Source organism: Mastomys coucha, unplaced genomic scaffold, assembly GCF_008632895.1.
Source record: "Mastomys coucha isolate ucsf_1 unplaced genomic scaffold, UCSF_Mcou_1 pScaffold23, whole genome shotgun sequence".
Taxonomy (NCBI): Eukaryota; Metazoa; Chordata; class Mammalia; order Rodentia; family Muridae; genus Mastomys; species Mastomys coucha.
In genome coordinates, this window is record NW_022196906.1 from 14,510,945 (window position 1) to 14,526,772 (window position 15,828).

Below are 15,828 nucleotides of genomic sequence, written 5' to 3' on the forward strand. Positions count from 1 at the left end.
TGATCCTGGGCTTGTTAGATCACCTGGGAGTGGGGCTTTCTCTGTGTGTTGTGGGACTGACTGCAGAGTTTGCGCCCAAGGTCTGCTCAGAACACTAACTCAGACAGACTGGAAGGAACCCAAGTTCCTGGACTGGCGGAGTTCCTGTGTGCCTAGTCCTGCTGGTCCCAGTTACTCCCAGTTTTGGGACAGATGTTGGTTCCTGCTCACCTCTGATCCTGGGTGTGTCAGAGCGCCTAGCAGTGGAACTTCCTCTGGGTATTGTGAGACTGTCTGCAGAGTTTACACCCAAGGTCTGCTCTGGACCCCAGCCCAGACAGACCAGAAGGAACCAGAGTCACTGGGCTGGCGGACTTCCTGTGTGCTTGGTCCCGCTGGTCCCAGTTACTCCCAGTGACTGATAATCTTTTCTAAATAAATTTATTGTTAGACAATGTACACAGATATATAATGCATTTTAAATACACTCTCACTATGTCAGGTGGTGTCATGTAAGGGCTTTTGAATATATTTCTGAATGACTCATTTTTAATATCTTATGTTCTTTTACTATGCTTAATTCTCAAAGAATATTTTGCATGTTTTGAAACAATTTAGTATTCAACATTAGATATAAGGTCCTCAGCTATGGATAGTATTAAATAATCATTAATGATATTTTTAGGGTATGAAAGAATATGAATATAATAGTTGAACTAACTTTTATGTATTATTTGACTCTCAAAATACTCAATATTATTGTTTGATGTATAAAATGCATTTAAATAATAAAATAATTTAAGAAAAAAAAGAAGTCTCCTGCCTTTATTGTGTGTAGTTTAATGTGTGTTTTGAATTTTAGTAAAGTTTCTTTTACAAATGTGGGTGCCCTTCCATTTGGGGCACAAATATTCAGAACTGAAATGAAATCTTGGTGGAATTTTCCTTTGATGAGTATGAAATGTTCCCCCTCATCTCTGTTGATTATTTTTGGTTGAAAGTCTATTTTGTTGAATATTAAAATGACTACACCAGCCTACTTCTTTAGTCCATTTATATGGAAAATCTTTTTTTTTTTTTTATTTATGGTGAAAAAAAAAAGTATATATTTAGAATTAGCCATCTGGACTCAGTTTAGATGATCCCAATCTTGTTGGCAACATCTAGAGTATCATAATCAGGAGCCAAGCGAACATATGCCTTCTTCTCTCCATCGGGCCTTATCAGGGTATTGACTTTGGCCACATCAATGTCATAGAGTTTCTTCACGGCCTGTTTGATCTGGTGCTTGTTGGCCTTGACATCCACAATGAACACAAGAGTGTTGTTATCCTTTATTTTCTTCATGGCTGACTCGGTGGTCAGTGGGAATTTGATGATAGCATAGTGGTCAAGCTTGTTTCTCCTGGGTGCACTCTTTCGAGGATATTTTGGCTGCCTCCGCAGCCGAAGGGTCTTGGGCCGCTGGAAGGTAGGTGACGTTCGGATCTTCTTTTTGTGGCTGTGGACGCCTTTCAGCACTGCCTTCTTAGCTTTCAAGGCCTTCGCTTTGGCTTCAGCTTTGGGAGGGGAGGGAGCTTCCTTCTTCGCTTTCGGCGCCATCTTGGCGAAAAAGCGGAAAATCTTTTTCCAGTCCTTTACCCTAAGGTAATATCTATCTTTTATGTTGACGTTTGTTTTTTGTATGTAGCAGAATTACAGATCCTGTTTTCTCATCCATCTTGTTAGCCTATGTCTTTTATTTTGTTTTTCTTTCTCATTCATTTATATATTTATTCACTTTACATTCTGTTCACAGCCACCCTCCTCCCAGTCCCTCCTCACACAGTCCTTCCCCCCATCTATCCCTCTGAGAAAGAGGAGGAACTCTGTGGATATCACCCCACCTAGCACATCAACTCACTGTAGGACTAGGTTCATCTCTTCCACAGAGGCTCAGTTAGGAGAACAGGATCCACAAGCTGTCAACAAATTTAGAAACAGCCCTCGTGTGGAGAGCTCTTGGTGCTGCTTCAAGGAAATCGGCAAGAATATTTTACATTGAACTAGGACAAGGAAGTAGGCTCAAGAAAAATGCAGCTGAGGAATGTGTTCCTTGTATTTTGATCATCTTAATAGGTCCCTAGACATAATGATCAAGAGACTTTGTTTGTGCCTTGTTTGTTCCTTGACCAAGAACTGACCCTATTCTTTGCATGTACTTAGAATTATATAAAAGCATCTTGGGAAAAAATAAACTTGCTTCAGTGCTTGCTGGAGTCATGCTACTGTATTATTTAATTCCTTTTTTCTTTCATTCTCACTCCCTCAAGACCCTATTGATTGACTGCTACATGTGTGCAGGGGACCTAGGTCCAGCATATGCTCACTCTTTGGTTAGTGGTTCAGTCTCTGGGAGCCAAGAGTACAAGTTAGTTGACTCTGTTGGTCTTCTTGTGGAGTCTCTGTCCCCTTCAAGTCCTTCAATTCTTCCCCTAACTCTTCCACAAGGCTCCCTGAGCTCCATATAATATTTGGCTATGGGTCTCTCCATCTGTGTCTATCATCCAGCTGCTGGATGGAGGTCTCAGAAGACAATTATGCTAGGCTTCTGTTTGCATATAACAGATGATCATTAATAGTGTCAGAGATTGTTTCTTGCACATGGAATGGATATCAAGATGCAGCCCATGTCTTTTTATTGGAGAATTGAGTCCTCTGATATTGAGAGATATTAATGACCAATGATTGTAAATACCTGTTATTTTGATGTTGTTGTTTGGTTGTGTGTGTGGGGGAGGTGGTAATAGAGCCATTATCAATGTTGGCCTCACGAAAATGTTACCTTTACATGCAAAAGGGAAACCTTGTTGTTTTTTAAAAGATTTTATTTATTATATATATATATATATATGTATATATATATTTATTCATATATTTATATATGTATATATATATGTGTATATATATATATATATGTATATATATATATATATATATATGACGAGTACACTGTAGCTATCTTTAGACACACTGGAAGAGGGCATTGGATCCCATTACAGATGGTTGTAAGCCACCATGAGGTTGCTGGGAACTGAACTCAGGACCTTTGGAAGAGCAATCAGTGTTCTTAATCACTGAGTCATCCTTCCAGCCCCCTTGTTTTGTTTTGCTGGTGTGAAATTATTCCCTGTATTTTCTTGGGTGTAGTTAACCAACTTGAGTTGAAGTTTTTCTTCTGGTACCTTTTGGCAAGTCTGTGTACCAGAGGCTATCTATCCATGGAGACCTCTGGCCCTGTCCAGCAAGAGGGTTCAAGAGAAGGGGAAAGGGTACAAGCAGGGAGGGGGGAAGTGTTGCCTCTCTGTTGCCCCTACTGCCCCAATTCCAGTGAACCTTAAATTGGTCTTTCCAGAAAACATTAGAAGTGATGGGAACGTTTGTGATAAAGTGGATATTGCTAAGGTTTCTGGTATTCCCTTAGCCAGCCATGCTCAATGGAACTTGCTTAGAATACACAGTAGTGGACCTTCAGAGATCCTGCACACCATCTTTTAAAAAAGATTTTTTTTATACAATGTCAATCCTTTTGGAAAAGCATCAGCACGTGCAGCAAAAATAGGTTAAGACTTGAAAAAAAAAAACACCATATGCACTCCAATAAACAACAAGAGTGGTAAGTGAAAAAAAATCCCAGGGCCAAACATGAGGTACTTTATAAATTGGAGCCCTTAAATTCCAAGTCATTAAGGACTATTGATTGTTATTGGTTCCATGCCAAAAGTAGATAACTCCCTACTGCTAAAGACAAGGTATGCTTTGGCCGCAGAACACGAAAAAAAAAATCAAGTTAGAATGGAGCTAGAATATCTTTTCATGGTGTCTAGCTGATGGAATACTATCATCACAATCCTGAAGCCATTGACTCTGGGCATTTCACTACTAACATGTTAGGTGATGTCTCCACTGACAAACAAAGAGTAGCATGGCTACAACAAACACTATCAACTGCCCTCTTTTAAAGGCACCACACGTTGATGAGGGAAGTCTCTACTCTAGAGGGCAATGGTCACTATGGAGATTCCTCACAAGTCAAGCTGCTGAGGGTGACGGTTAGAATGGACCAATGGTTAGCTGTTAATGGAAGAAAATAATCCACAATCTATATCATCCCCAAAGTTCAAAAAAACATTGAATATAAGTGAATGCAAAGAATTTCAGAGCTAGATGAAAAGTTGGAGTCTTGTGTAGCTATTTCCTCCAAAGAGAAACATTCCCTGCCTCCTAGATGGAGAAGAGGTGCATTAACTCAAGAAGCCAGTAAAACAAGATTCAGAAAGTTCAGAAAGCTACAAAATTCACAACGACCCTTTACCAGGATTATAAAAACAATAAACAACTACTAGACAGCCTCTACAGTGTATGCTGCCTGTAGGTTGAGCAGGGGGATCAAGAATGCAGTTTTTATGAATTATCAACCCATGCCAGGATGTGTTTTTGTTGCCCTAGCCCTCAGCCCCTCAGGATGGTCCTTGAGAGTAGGGAGTAAGAAGGCATGAAATCAATGACACAGATTCCAGGAGTCAGGTGAGAAGAGGAAGCAGACTCATTTATTGGGGGATTGAGGAGTGTCTTTATACCCTCCACCCATGCCTCACTGGTCCATGACATCTCGCTCTCTGTAGTTGGTACCATCCTATTAGCTGTCCAGTCGTCATGTGTCTGTCCTCATTTGTCTCCATGTGCCATGCAGATCTTAGGTTGTAAAATATGGATGCAGCTGTTGCACTTGTGTGGGCCATTATGGGCCACCAGCTAAGGTATGCCGACTCATTCTTCCTACAGTGTTTCAGGTGACACTGTAGTGTCCCGCTGAGCTGCTCTGCCTGGCGCAACAGGGTTCCACTGTAGTGTCCCGCTGAGCTGCTCTGCCTGGCGCAACAGGGTTCCGGAGGCAGCTTCTCTGCCCGGCGCATCAGGTGTGAAGCACTGGAGACAGCACCAGAGATCAAAGACTTAGCAGGTCTCATGCTTATGTTAAAGGTTTACTGGATCTTCCTTTCAAGATCTCCTTCTGGTCTGGTGTTAATGGATTTTCTCCTGTTTATGTTAAGATGAGCAAGTTTCGAATTCCTCTGGGTCTGGTTCCTAGCGTAACTATAAATACTGAGTGAATTTCAGTAAAGCTCTCTTTTTTCACATCTACCTGGCGTCTGTGTCCTTCCTTGTTAACCGTTTGCCTTCCCAGGACCCAATTAACCCAGTTCGTGTATACCCACGGAGGAAGAGAGACTGCGGGGCGGTCCCCTTCATGACACAGTTATATTTGAATCACCAAGCTCCTAAAGTAACCCTGTCTAAGCCACTGTTCTATTACTGTGAAGAGACACCATGACCAAGATAATTTGTATACAAACATTTAATTGGGAGCTAGCTTACAGTTTCAGAGGTTAGTCCATTACCATCATGGCAAGAAGCATGGGAGCACGCAGACAGACATGGTGTTGGAGAAGTACCTAAGAGTTCTATATCCTGGGCAGTGGTGGCACACATCTATAATCCCAGCCCTTGGGAGGCAGAGGCAGGCGGATTTCTGAGTTCGAGGCCAACCTGGTCTACAGGGTTCCAGGATAGCCAAGGCTACACAGAGAAACCCTGTCTTGGAAAAACCAAAAAAAAAAAAAAAAAAAAAAAAAAAAAAAAAAGAAAGAGTTCTATATCCTGATCCGTAGTCAGAGTTAGAGTAGGTTTGGCATGGCCATTTCAAAGCTCAAAGCCCACTCCCCACTGACACACTTCCTCCAACAAGGTCACATCTCCTACTCCTTCTCAAATAGCGCCACTCCAGGGTGACTAAGCATTCAAACATATGTGTCTATGGGGTCACTCTTATTCAAACCACCAAAAACCCCTAACCCTTGTTCCTATACGTGATCCCATAAGTTCAGTGGCTCACCAAGCTCTATTGGGATGGAATCATTTCTTTGATCTTTTAACAGTTGCCCTACCTGGGATAAGTAGATGTTTATTCCAATCTGCCCTCCAAAAGCTAACACCACATAAATCATTAATACATATACACTGAACTGTTTAAAACACTAAAAGTTTACCTATAGAGACACCTAGAAACCCATGGCTCTGTGAGCACACAAGATTTGAGATCATCTGGAAGCATTTGCCATATTCCATACATGTAATTTGTCTTCATTGTGAATCACATTTGACATTGACTAGAGCATATATATATGCTCTAGTATTTCTTTTCATGAAGTTATTCTCTACTTTGAGACCACCAATGAACATTAAATTATTTAGCACACATATAACTGCTATACATATCACATATCAATAGTATTTTGCTTTATTGCAATTGTTCACATACTTACCAAAACCTGAGGAAATAATGTTGTTTCTAGGTTATATTGAATGATCTTCTACTTGTCAGACTGTGAGCTGATTCCAGTTACTTTTCCTAATTCATTACATTCATAGGGCATCTTGATTTTGAAGCCCTCCTGTATTTTTATGATTTATTTTAAATTATGTGTATGTCTGTATGTGAGGTATGTGCATAGTACCATGAGTACATGAGTACATATGAGTACAAGTATCCACAGAGGCCATAAACATCAGATCTCCCTAAAGCTGGAGTTACAGATAGTTATGAGTGGACTAACATGAGCACTGGAAACTATAATCAGAAAGAGCAGTACATTTGTTAAGCACTTCTAGGACAAGTGACTACCTGTGCTGAGCTTGATAATGAAATATGATAGTGAATATGAAAATGTGCGTACTTCTTAATGGAATTTTCTCATTCTTTATATGAGTTTCACTCTGTGATTATTTATGTTCATATGATCAGAAGAATAAGTAAAGCCTTTCTCATATTATTTCCATTTGGAGTTTATATCTGCTCAAGTATGAACAGCAGAAGCTTTCATAGGGTTTCTCTACAGTATGTTTTCTTAAGTGTTTAGTAAGGACTTAAGTGTTCAGTAAAGGATTCCCCACAGTTTTTACATACATAGGGTAGCTCTCCAGCATGCATTCTCATGTGACTACAGAAGTAGGAAGAATACCTATAAGTATTCTTCCATATAGGCTTTGTGATACCCTGTACACACAAAGGGCTCCTCTCCAGTGTGAGTTCTCAAATGTACATTAAGAGATGAGGGGGAAACAAATGCCTCCCACACTGGTTACATTCAACAGGTTTCTCTCCTGTGTGACTTTTTGGATGTGAAAAATGTGAGATGGAGTGAAGGCATTCTGACATTCAATGCATTCATATGGCTTTTCCTCAGTGTGAGTCAGTACATGTATATTGAGCCAGTATGGACACTAAAGTCCTTTCCACAATCCTTGAATTGACATGGTTTTAGTCCAGTGTGCATTCAGAAGTACAACTTAAGGCATGTAGAATTTCTAAAGGATCTGGTACATGGCTTCTCACCAATATGAGTTTGGTGAGTTAAGAAAAGCTGATGAATGCTCTTCCACGGTGCTAACACAGACTGGGGTCTCTTGCATGTGTGTCCTTATGTGCCTGTTAAGGCATAAGCACTCACTGAAGGCTTTTCCACAATTTTTACATACATAGGGTTTCTCTCCAGTGTGAGTTTTCATGTGTCTACAAAGATAGGAGGAACGTGTAAATGCTTTACCACACATTGTACACTCAAATGGCTTCTCTCCAGTGTGAGTTCTCAAATGCGCAGTAAGATATGAGGAAGATGCAAAGGCCTTTCCACATTGATAACATTCAAAGGGTTTCTCTCCTGTGTGACTTCTTATGTGTTCAATAAGGCCTGAGGATGTGCTAAAGGCTTTTCCACACTCCTTACACTCATAGGGCTTCTCCCCAGTATGAGTCAATACATGAGTGGTAAAGCTAGTCCGTCCACTGAAGGCTTTCCCACAGTCCTTACATTGGTATGGTTTTATTCCAGTATGAGTTTGGAAGTGCTTCTTGAGGCATGAGGAATTCCTAAACGATTTTGCACACACCTGACATTCAAAGGGTTTCTCACCCGTGTGAATTTTCATATGTTCAGTTAGTTGATAAAAGCTAGTAAAGGTCTTCTCGCATTCCTTACAATCATAAGGCTTCTCCCCAGTGTGTGTTCGTGAATGTTTATTAAGGCATGAGCGCACAGCAAAGGTTTTCCCACACTCCTTACAGTTATAGGGTTTCTCTCCAGTATGAGTTCGCATGTGAATTCGAAGGTAGGAAGAACGTGTAAATGCTTTTGCACATACTGTACACTCAAAGGGCTTCTCTCCAGTATGAGTTCTCAAATGTGCAGTAAGATAAGACAAAGAAGCAAAAGCCTTTCCACATTGGCTACACCTAAAAGGTTTCTCTCCTGTGTGACTTCTCACATGCTCAATAAGCCCTGAGCATTTACCAAACACTTTCCCACACTCTACACACTCATAAGACTTCTGCCTTTTATGTCTGTGTATATGTGTAGTAAGACCAGAGTGTACAGTGAAGGCTTTTCCACATTCTTTACCTTCATAGTGTTTCTCTAAAGCAGAAAAATTTGTGGATTGAGTAAAAGCTTTCTTACTTTGCTCCAATTCATAAAAACTTTCTTTACTGTGAGCTCTGCTATGTGCCTGAAGCTGAAAGTGATTAATAAAGGCTTTTCCACAATCACTGCATTCAAAGGAACTGTCCGGACTGCATGTCCTCTGGTAAGCACTGCCTGGCGCCAGGGAAAAGGCTCCTTCACGTTGAGTCAACACGGAAAGTTTCTCATCAGTAGAGGCTTTCTTGGCTGAAGGAAGTAAGTCTTTTCTGGACCAATTATATTCAGCAATCTTCTCTGTGTTTCGAATATGCATGTGTGTCTGAAGGCATGGGTGTTCACTGAAGAATTTTCCACCCTTTTTAGAGTCATAGAGATGCCCTCCATTGTGGCTTCCTGCCTGTTGATAAAGAGATGAAGGAGTATTAAAGAATTTTCAGACTTAGCAGGATGTTCTTGGAGTAACTTTGAAGCACAAAGCTTCATGCTAGAAAGCTAGTCAAAAAAAAACAGGTCCCTGTGTGCAAAGACAACTTCTCTTAAACATCTTTTGTTCTTTTGTTCATGCATAGAAATACCACAGTCTCTGACTTTGGAAACTAAGAAATACCTTTGTTAATCTTCTCAGTTGTAGCTCCTTTGATATATCTGACCAAAATCTATCCAGCTCAAGTTCTGTCTCTTTTGTCTTAAGGTCCACTTTCCATTCTGAAATAAAACATTTAAAAATATACATACAATTATACAAGAAACGGACATTAAGTATTTGTTCTGATATTAAACATGCTGAGTTAATCATGCAAAGATAGAATCAAACAGAGTGATTATATAGTTGAACTCAATTATATAACTCTATAATTTGGCAGTCATATGGATCTGGGGTCAAAATAAAATTAACATTTTTTTCTTCTTACATTTTTTTATTTTGTGTATGTAAATACATGCATGGCACGGCACAGCGTGGAGGTTAGAACAAAACTTACTAGAGTTGATAATCTCCTTCTCCCTATTTGAGTTCCAGGAATCAAACAAAAATCAATAGGCTTGGATGAAATCCTAGCTCTACCTACTAAGCCATCTCAATGGCCCCAAAGGTATTGATTGATTGATTGATTTTGATGAAAACTATATGAGATGGTAAACAAAAATAATATAATTTGGGAAAGAAAGCAGCATACAATTACAAGAACAGAATTACAAACTCAAAGTGTAAAAGAGCAGATCACTGTTAAAATCATAAGAAAGTCTGGATATGGGGCTGGAGAGATGGGTCAGTGGTTAGTTAGGACTTGTTACTGGGCTAGAGAGATGGCTTAGGGGTTAAGAGCACTGACTGCTCTTCCGAAGGTCTTGAGTTCAAATCCCAGCAACCACATGGTGCACAACCATGCCTTTTTCTGGTGTCTAAAGACAGCTACAGTGTACTTACATATAATAAATAAATAAATATTTAAAAAAAAAAAAAGAAAAAGAAAAAGGACTTGTTACTTTTTCAGAAGACTGAATTTCAATTCCCAGCAGCCACACAGTGTCTCATAATTATCTGAAACTTTAATTCCAAAGGATCTGATGCCCTCAGTTCTGGCCTCGGCAGGCAGTAAATACATAAATTGTATACAGACTGACATGCAAGCAAAACACCCACACACATACAATTTTTAAATAATATTTTTGTTAATTTTAAAGAAAATAAGTCTGAATAGACCAAATAATACAGTAAGAGATGCTGAAAATATATCGAAGCCTGTAATGCATGGACTTCAGTGTTCAGAATCATGTTGGCCTTTTTGTTTCTTCATGTATTGTGTGTGTGTGTGTGTGTGTGTGTGTATAGGCTTCAACCATGTAGGTTCAGGGGATCAAATTCAGGTAGTCAGGTCTGGCAGCAAGTTTCTTTACTTGCTGAGTCATCTCATCAACCCTCAAGTGAGTCTTTAAAAGGTTTTCTAATGGGTGGCATTGAGAATGGATTTGATCAAAATAAAATGTATTCATATAAACTTTCCTGTGGCTCAAGAGATGACTTAGCTGTTAAGAGCACAGAACTTGGGCCCAATGATCAAAGCCCACATGGTAGCTCAAAACTCTCTGTAACTCCAGTCCCAGGGCTCCATCAGCACTACATGGCACAGCATACTCATGGTACATAAATATGTGCATAGGTACAATGCTCATCGAGGTAAAATAAAAATAAAGAAATAAAGAAATATAAAGTTTTTTCAAAAAAGCGTCCTCATACTTAAAAATATCTGGAACTTACCAAAAAGAGATGATTTTAACCCATACTCACCCTGGGCAATGCCACCTTCTACTACAGTCAACAAAGTTACTTCTTCCAACCAAGAGATCAGGGTGGGCTTGACAAGCTGAACTCCTATACACAGAAAAATATGTATCACTGATGGAACCTCACAAAAGAGATGGCAAACCTTTCCATGAAAGAGAAATTATATTTCTAATAAAACATAAGAATTCTCTCTTTTTTGAGATAGGGTCTCACATAGTCAAGGCTAGACTTGAACTCACTATGTAGCCTAGGATGACCTTGAACATAGGATTCCCTATCTTTATCTCCCAAGAACTGAAATTGTAGGCATACAACAGAATGCTTAGTTTCATTCAGTCAGTACTGGGGACTGAACCCAAGGCTTTGCGTATGTTAGGCAATCACTCTACAAATACTGGTACATCACAAGGTTCTAGAATCTATTTTATAAAGATTTCCTGTCTCAGAAAAAAAAAAAGCCAGGCAGTGGTGGCACACACCTTTAGTCCCAGCACTTGGGAGGCAGAGGCAGGCGAATTTCTGAGTTCAAGGCCAGCCTGGTCTACAAAGTGAGTTCCAGGACAGCCAGGGCTACACAGAGAAACCCTGTCTCGAAAAAAAAAAAAAAAGATTTATTTTTATTTTATGTATGAATGTTTGCCTACTTGTATGTATATATACACCATATATGTGCAGATGCCCAAGGAAGCCAGAAAAGGGTGTCAGATCCTCTGAAGTTGGAGTTACATACTTCAACTCCAAGTTGCAAGTTGCTATGTAGATGCTAGAAATTGAACCTGGATTCTATGCAAGAATAACCAGTGCCCTTCATCACTGAGGCATCTCTCCAGCTCCTAGAATTCATCTTAAATAGTTCAAAATGCAATTATTAATTATTTGGGATATCTTTGACTCTTAATATTATATTCTAGCCTAAACATGGACTAAAGCCAGGAGGTAGTGGTGTATGCCTTTATAAAATATAATATAATATAATATAATATAATATAATATAATGTAATATAATATACCTGTATTAGCCAGGTAGTAGTAGTGCACACCTTTAAACCCGAGGACTCAGGATGCAGACACAGGCAGATCTGAGTTTGAGTCCAGCCTGGTCTGCAGAGGGAATTCCAAAACAGCCAGAGAAAAACACTGTCTCAAAACAAACAAACAAAAAACCCATAGGTGTCAAGATTTTTATTCAAATTGGATGTAACCAAAATGGAGAAAGATGTTCAATCTCATAGGAGATGACTACACCAATGGTTGTTTAGTTTTTTGTTTGTTTTGATTGTGTGGAGACATGGCCTTGCTATGCAGCCCAGGCTGATCTTGTACTTGTTTTTTATAGCTCAGGCTGACCTTTGGCCAGCCTCATGTAAGAGTTATAAAAACAGGTAATAGAAACACAACTGGAGATTTTTTTTCTGAATCAGTATGTCAAAGATTATAAGGTTATGCATTTCTAAGGAAGCGAGAATGACATTACTAATTCTAAGGCCACATTTATTGACAGCTGCCAATAACAGATTAAAATGTGCTGGGGCACCAGGTGGTGGTGGTGCACGCCTTTAATCCTAGCACTTGGGAGGCAGAGGCAGGTGGATTTCTGAGTTCGAGGCCAGCCTGGTCTACAGAGTGAGTTCCAGGACAGCCAAGGGCTACACAGAGAAACCCTGTCTTGAAAAAAAAAACAAAAAGTTCTGGGGCAATGACAGTGGCTGTATTATTTCCTACTATATTCAGAGTTAATACCATCAATCTTTAAGGGGCTTCAGGAGATAGTGGCAGTCTTACCTAGGGTGGCCAGGTTCTGGTAGTTCTCCAGCATCACATCTATGTAGAGGTTTCTCTGAAATGCATCCAGTAAGTGCCACTCTTCTTTGGCAAAGTACACAGCCACATCCTCAAAGGTCACTGAGTCCTAAACCATCACATGCATGCCAGTTTGAGCAAAGTGACATCACCTATGTTCACTAGAGAATGCAAAAGTGACACCCATGCCTGTAAAGGAGTCTGAGGTCTCAAATATTCTATCCCAGAGCTCAGGAATACTAAGATATCTCTATTCCCCACTCATTCTGAGGACCTCGTATAATTAATCGTATGACTTTTGGGAGCTCTTATTCATGAAGTTCTACTTTTACAACTTACACAGAGAGCTCTTCTCACCCTATTTCTCTATGCATAGACATGAGTATATACAATACAATAGGAGTAACTACAATACAAAGACCTGAGAAACATGCAAGGAAGAGATGCCTTATCAGTTAAGAGCACTTATTGCTCTTGCAGAGGACCTGGATTTTGTTCTCAGTACCCACAATTTGGCTCAGTTCCAGAGGAGTCACCCTTCTCTTCTGACTTCTTGGGAAGCAGGCATGTATATAGTATAAATACATACATGCAGGCAAAACACACAAAAACATAAAATTAAAATCTAAAAAGAAAATTTATTAATGATGCATGAATACATTCTTGGAGTAAGGCACCTGCATCTTCCTTATCTTGTGCTATGTAACACTTATAAAATAAGTTAGGCTATCAGTACCAGGAAAGTTAAGCATAGCATGATGACTAAAATACTAAGGTACGTTTGAGAGGATTCTCAATCTCTGTTCATCCAATTATCGCATCTTTTGGAAAGATACTAATAAAACCCATGCTGTCTTTAGACAGCCTCTATATACAGGTCCTCTTCAGAGATATCACTCTATCTCGTATGAATTTTATTTTATTATTTATTTATTTATTTATTTATTTATTTATTTATTTATTAGTTTTTCAAGACTGGGTTTCTCTGTATAGCCCTGGCTGTCCTGGAACTCACTCTGTAGACCAAAACTCAAACTCAGAAACCTGCCTGCCTCTGACTCCCAAGTGCTGGGATTAAAGGCATGCACCACCACCACCCAGCATGAATTTTATTTCTTAAGTAACTTTCCACATCTCAATTTTCTATAATGGAATTCTTAGTCTTCTGTGAATAAACAAAATTTTAAAAATATCCTAGTGAAATTAAAGAAGTGTACATCTTTAATTTCAAGATTACATCTTGGAATTAAAGATGGAATCACAGAGGCAGAGCTCTGTGAGTTCAAGGCCAATCATGTCTACATAACAAGTTCCAGCCTAGCTAGAGCCATACAGTGAAACCTGGTCTTAGACAAGCAAAAGGAAAACAAATTTAAAGAGAAAAGGACACTGGGAGTTGATACTGTAGCTCAAGGACAATGCACAGAAAGAAAGATTCCTTTGCTAAACTTACCATTTGAATTCACAGGAGATGCTTCCTCTCAGCAAATCCTGTTGAAATAGTAAATCTTCGGTTTTTTAAAGCATTTTCCTATTCTGAAACTTAATAAACCAAAAATACATTTCAGCTTGAGCAGAAAAGGTAAAGAAATTAAAAATTAAAGGGACAAAAAAACACTCGTTGTAATAACAGGTATTTTCAAAATAAATACAGTGAGGGCAATGGCTCAGGAGGTTAAAGTGCTCGCTTCACAACCTCATGCCCAGAGTTTGGATACCCAAGACCCACACTAGAGAAGGAAATGAGACTTCTGTAAGTTGTCCTCTAACCTGCTCTTATACTGTGGCATGCATACACATATGTGTGCGTGTGTGTGTGCGCGCACACACACACACACACACACACACATGCTCAATGTGCTTCCAACTACACTTAACTTTTATCAATGACCAGTTCTGCCCTCTAATTCTGTTCTTTCCATTATTTGTTTTTATTAGATTTAGCATTGGAAATGGAATTCAAGTTGTTTGAATAAACAGCAAGTGCCCTGATCCACTGATCCATCGGAGCCAGGCATGGTGGCTCATACTTGTAATCTAAACACATAGCAGGCAAAAACAAGAGAAATGTAAATTTGATGCCAGACTGGTCAATATAGTAAGTTCAAGGGCCACAGGAAAACAGTGTCTCAAATGTATATATATACACACACAAAGGGAGCCCTAGCACCTACAATGTCTGCTGTAATCTTAGCTGTACAAAAAATTGATGTAGGGCTGGAGAGATGGCTCAGTGGTTAAGAGCACTGACTGCTCTTCCAAAGGTCCTGAGTTCAAATCCCAGCAACCACATGGTGGCTCACAACCATCTGTACAGCTACAGTGTACTCATATACATAAAATAAATTCAAAAAAATTTTTTAAAAAAGATTTATAAAAAAAAATTGATGTAGACTACTTGACATCTAGGGGTAGAAAGAAGACAAGAGGAAAATGGCACTATTAGGAGGTGTTGTTTTGTTGGAGGAAGTATATCACCAGGGGTGGGCTTTGAGGTTTCAGAAGCTCAAGCCAGGCTCAGTGTCTCTCTTCCTGCTTGATCTGTTGGATCTATTGATCCAGATGTAGAACTCTAAGCTACCTCTCCAGCACCATGTTTGTCTGCATGCTTCCCACCATGACCATGTACTAATATTAGTACTAAACCTCTGAACTATAAACCAGCCCCAATTAAATGCTTTCTTTATAAGAATTGTAATCATGGCATCCTCTCATAACAATAAAACCCTAAGACAGAAGTTGGTAGTAAAAATGAGTTATTACTATGATAGGCCTGAACATGCCTCTATCTGTAGGAATGTTGGCTTTGGCATTTTGAATGAGAAAAGCAGTTGAATGCTTTAAATGAGGCTTAATGGACCAATTGAATGGGAGCATGGAAGACAGTGGTGCTGAAGGTGATTTGAACTGAGGGGGCCTGGCTCAAGAGGCTTCATAGGGCAAGAATATTAGTAAGTGGCCTCGTGACCATTCTTGTGATATTTTGATCAAGAATGTGGCTGTTTTCTGCCCTTGGCTAAAAAAAATCTGCCTGACATTAAATTGAAGAGTTAAGAATTAACAACTTTGGCAGAGGAGATCTCCAAACTGCCTAGTGTCGACTGTGTTGTATGGTTATTAGTGGCTAGTCTTATGCAGATCTATAATGAAAAGAGACAAGCTGAGCAAGGGAAAACACAAAATGTATGGTTTGGGGGGGAGAAGGGGTGTACTGGCTAGTTTTGTGTGTCAACTTGACACAGGCTG

General features: G+C 39.5%; 1 protein-coding gene and 1 pseudogene across 1 annotated transcript in view; both read right to left on the bottom strand.

Moving 5' to 3' along the window:
* Window positions 1-1,070: 1,070 nt before the first annotated feature.
* On the bottom strand, window positions 1,071-1,597 carry LOC116072892 (annotated as a pseudogene).
* Window positions 1,598-6,136: 4,539 nt separating this feature from the next.
* LOC116073179 (zinc finger protein 26-like) overlaps window positions 6,137-15,828 on the bottom strand; it is a 15,782-nt gene continuing 6,090 nt past the window's right edge. The window contains exons 2-6 of the mRNA XM_031344902.1: window positions 14,036-14,124; window positions 12,565-12,691; window positions 10,786-10,869; window positions 9,106-9,203; window positions 6,137-8,895 (exon numbers count right to left, since the gene is read on the bottom strand). Of these exons, the coding sequence (XP_031200762.1) occupies window positions 7,411-8,895; window positions 9,106-9,203; window positions 10,786-10,869; window positions 12,565-12,691; window positions 14,036-14,038 (1,797 nt within the window). The 5' untranslated portion in view covers window positions 14,039-14,124 and the 3' untranslated portion in view covers window positions 6,137-7,410. The remainder of the gene's footprint in view (window positions 8,896-9,105; window positions 9,204-10,785; window positions 10,870-12,564; window positions 12,692-14,035; window positions 14,125-15,828) is intronic.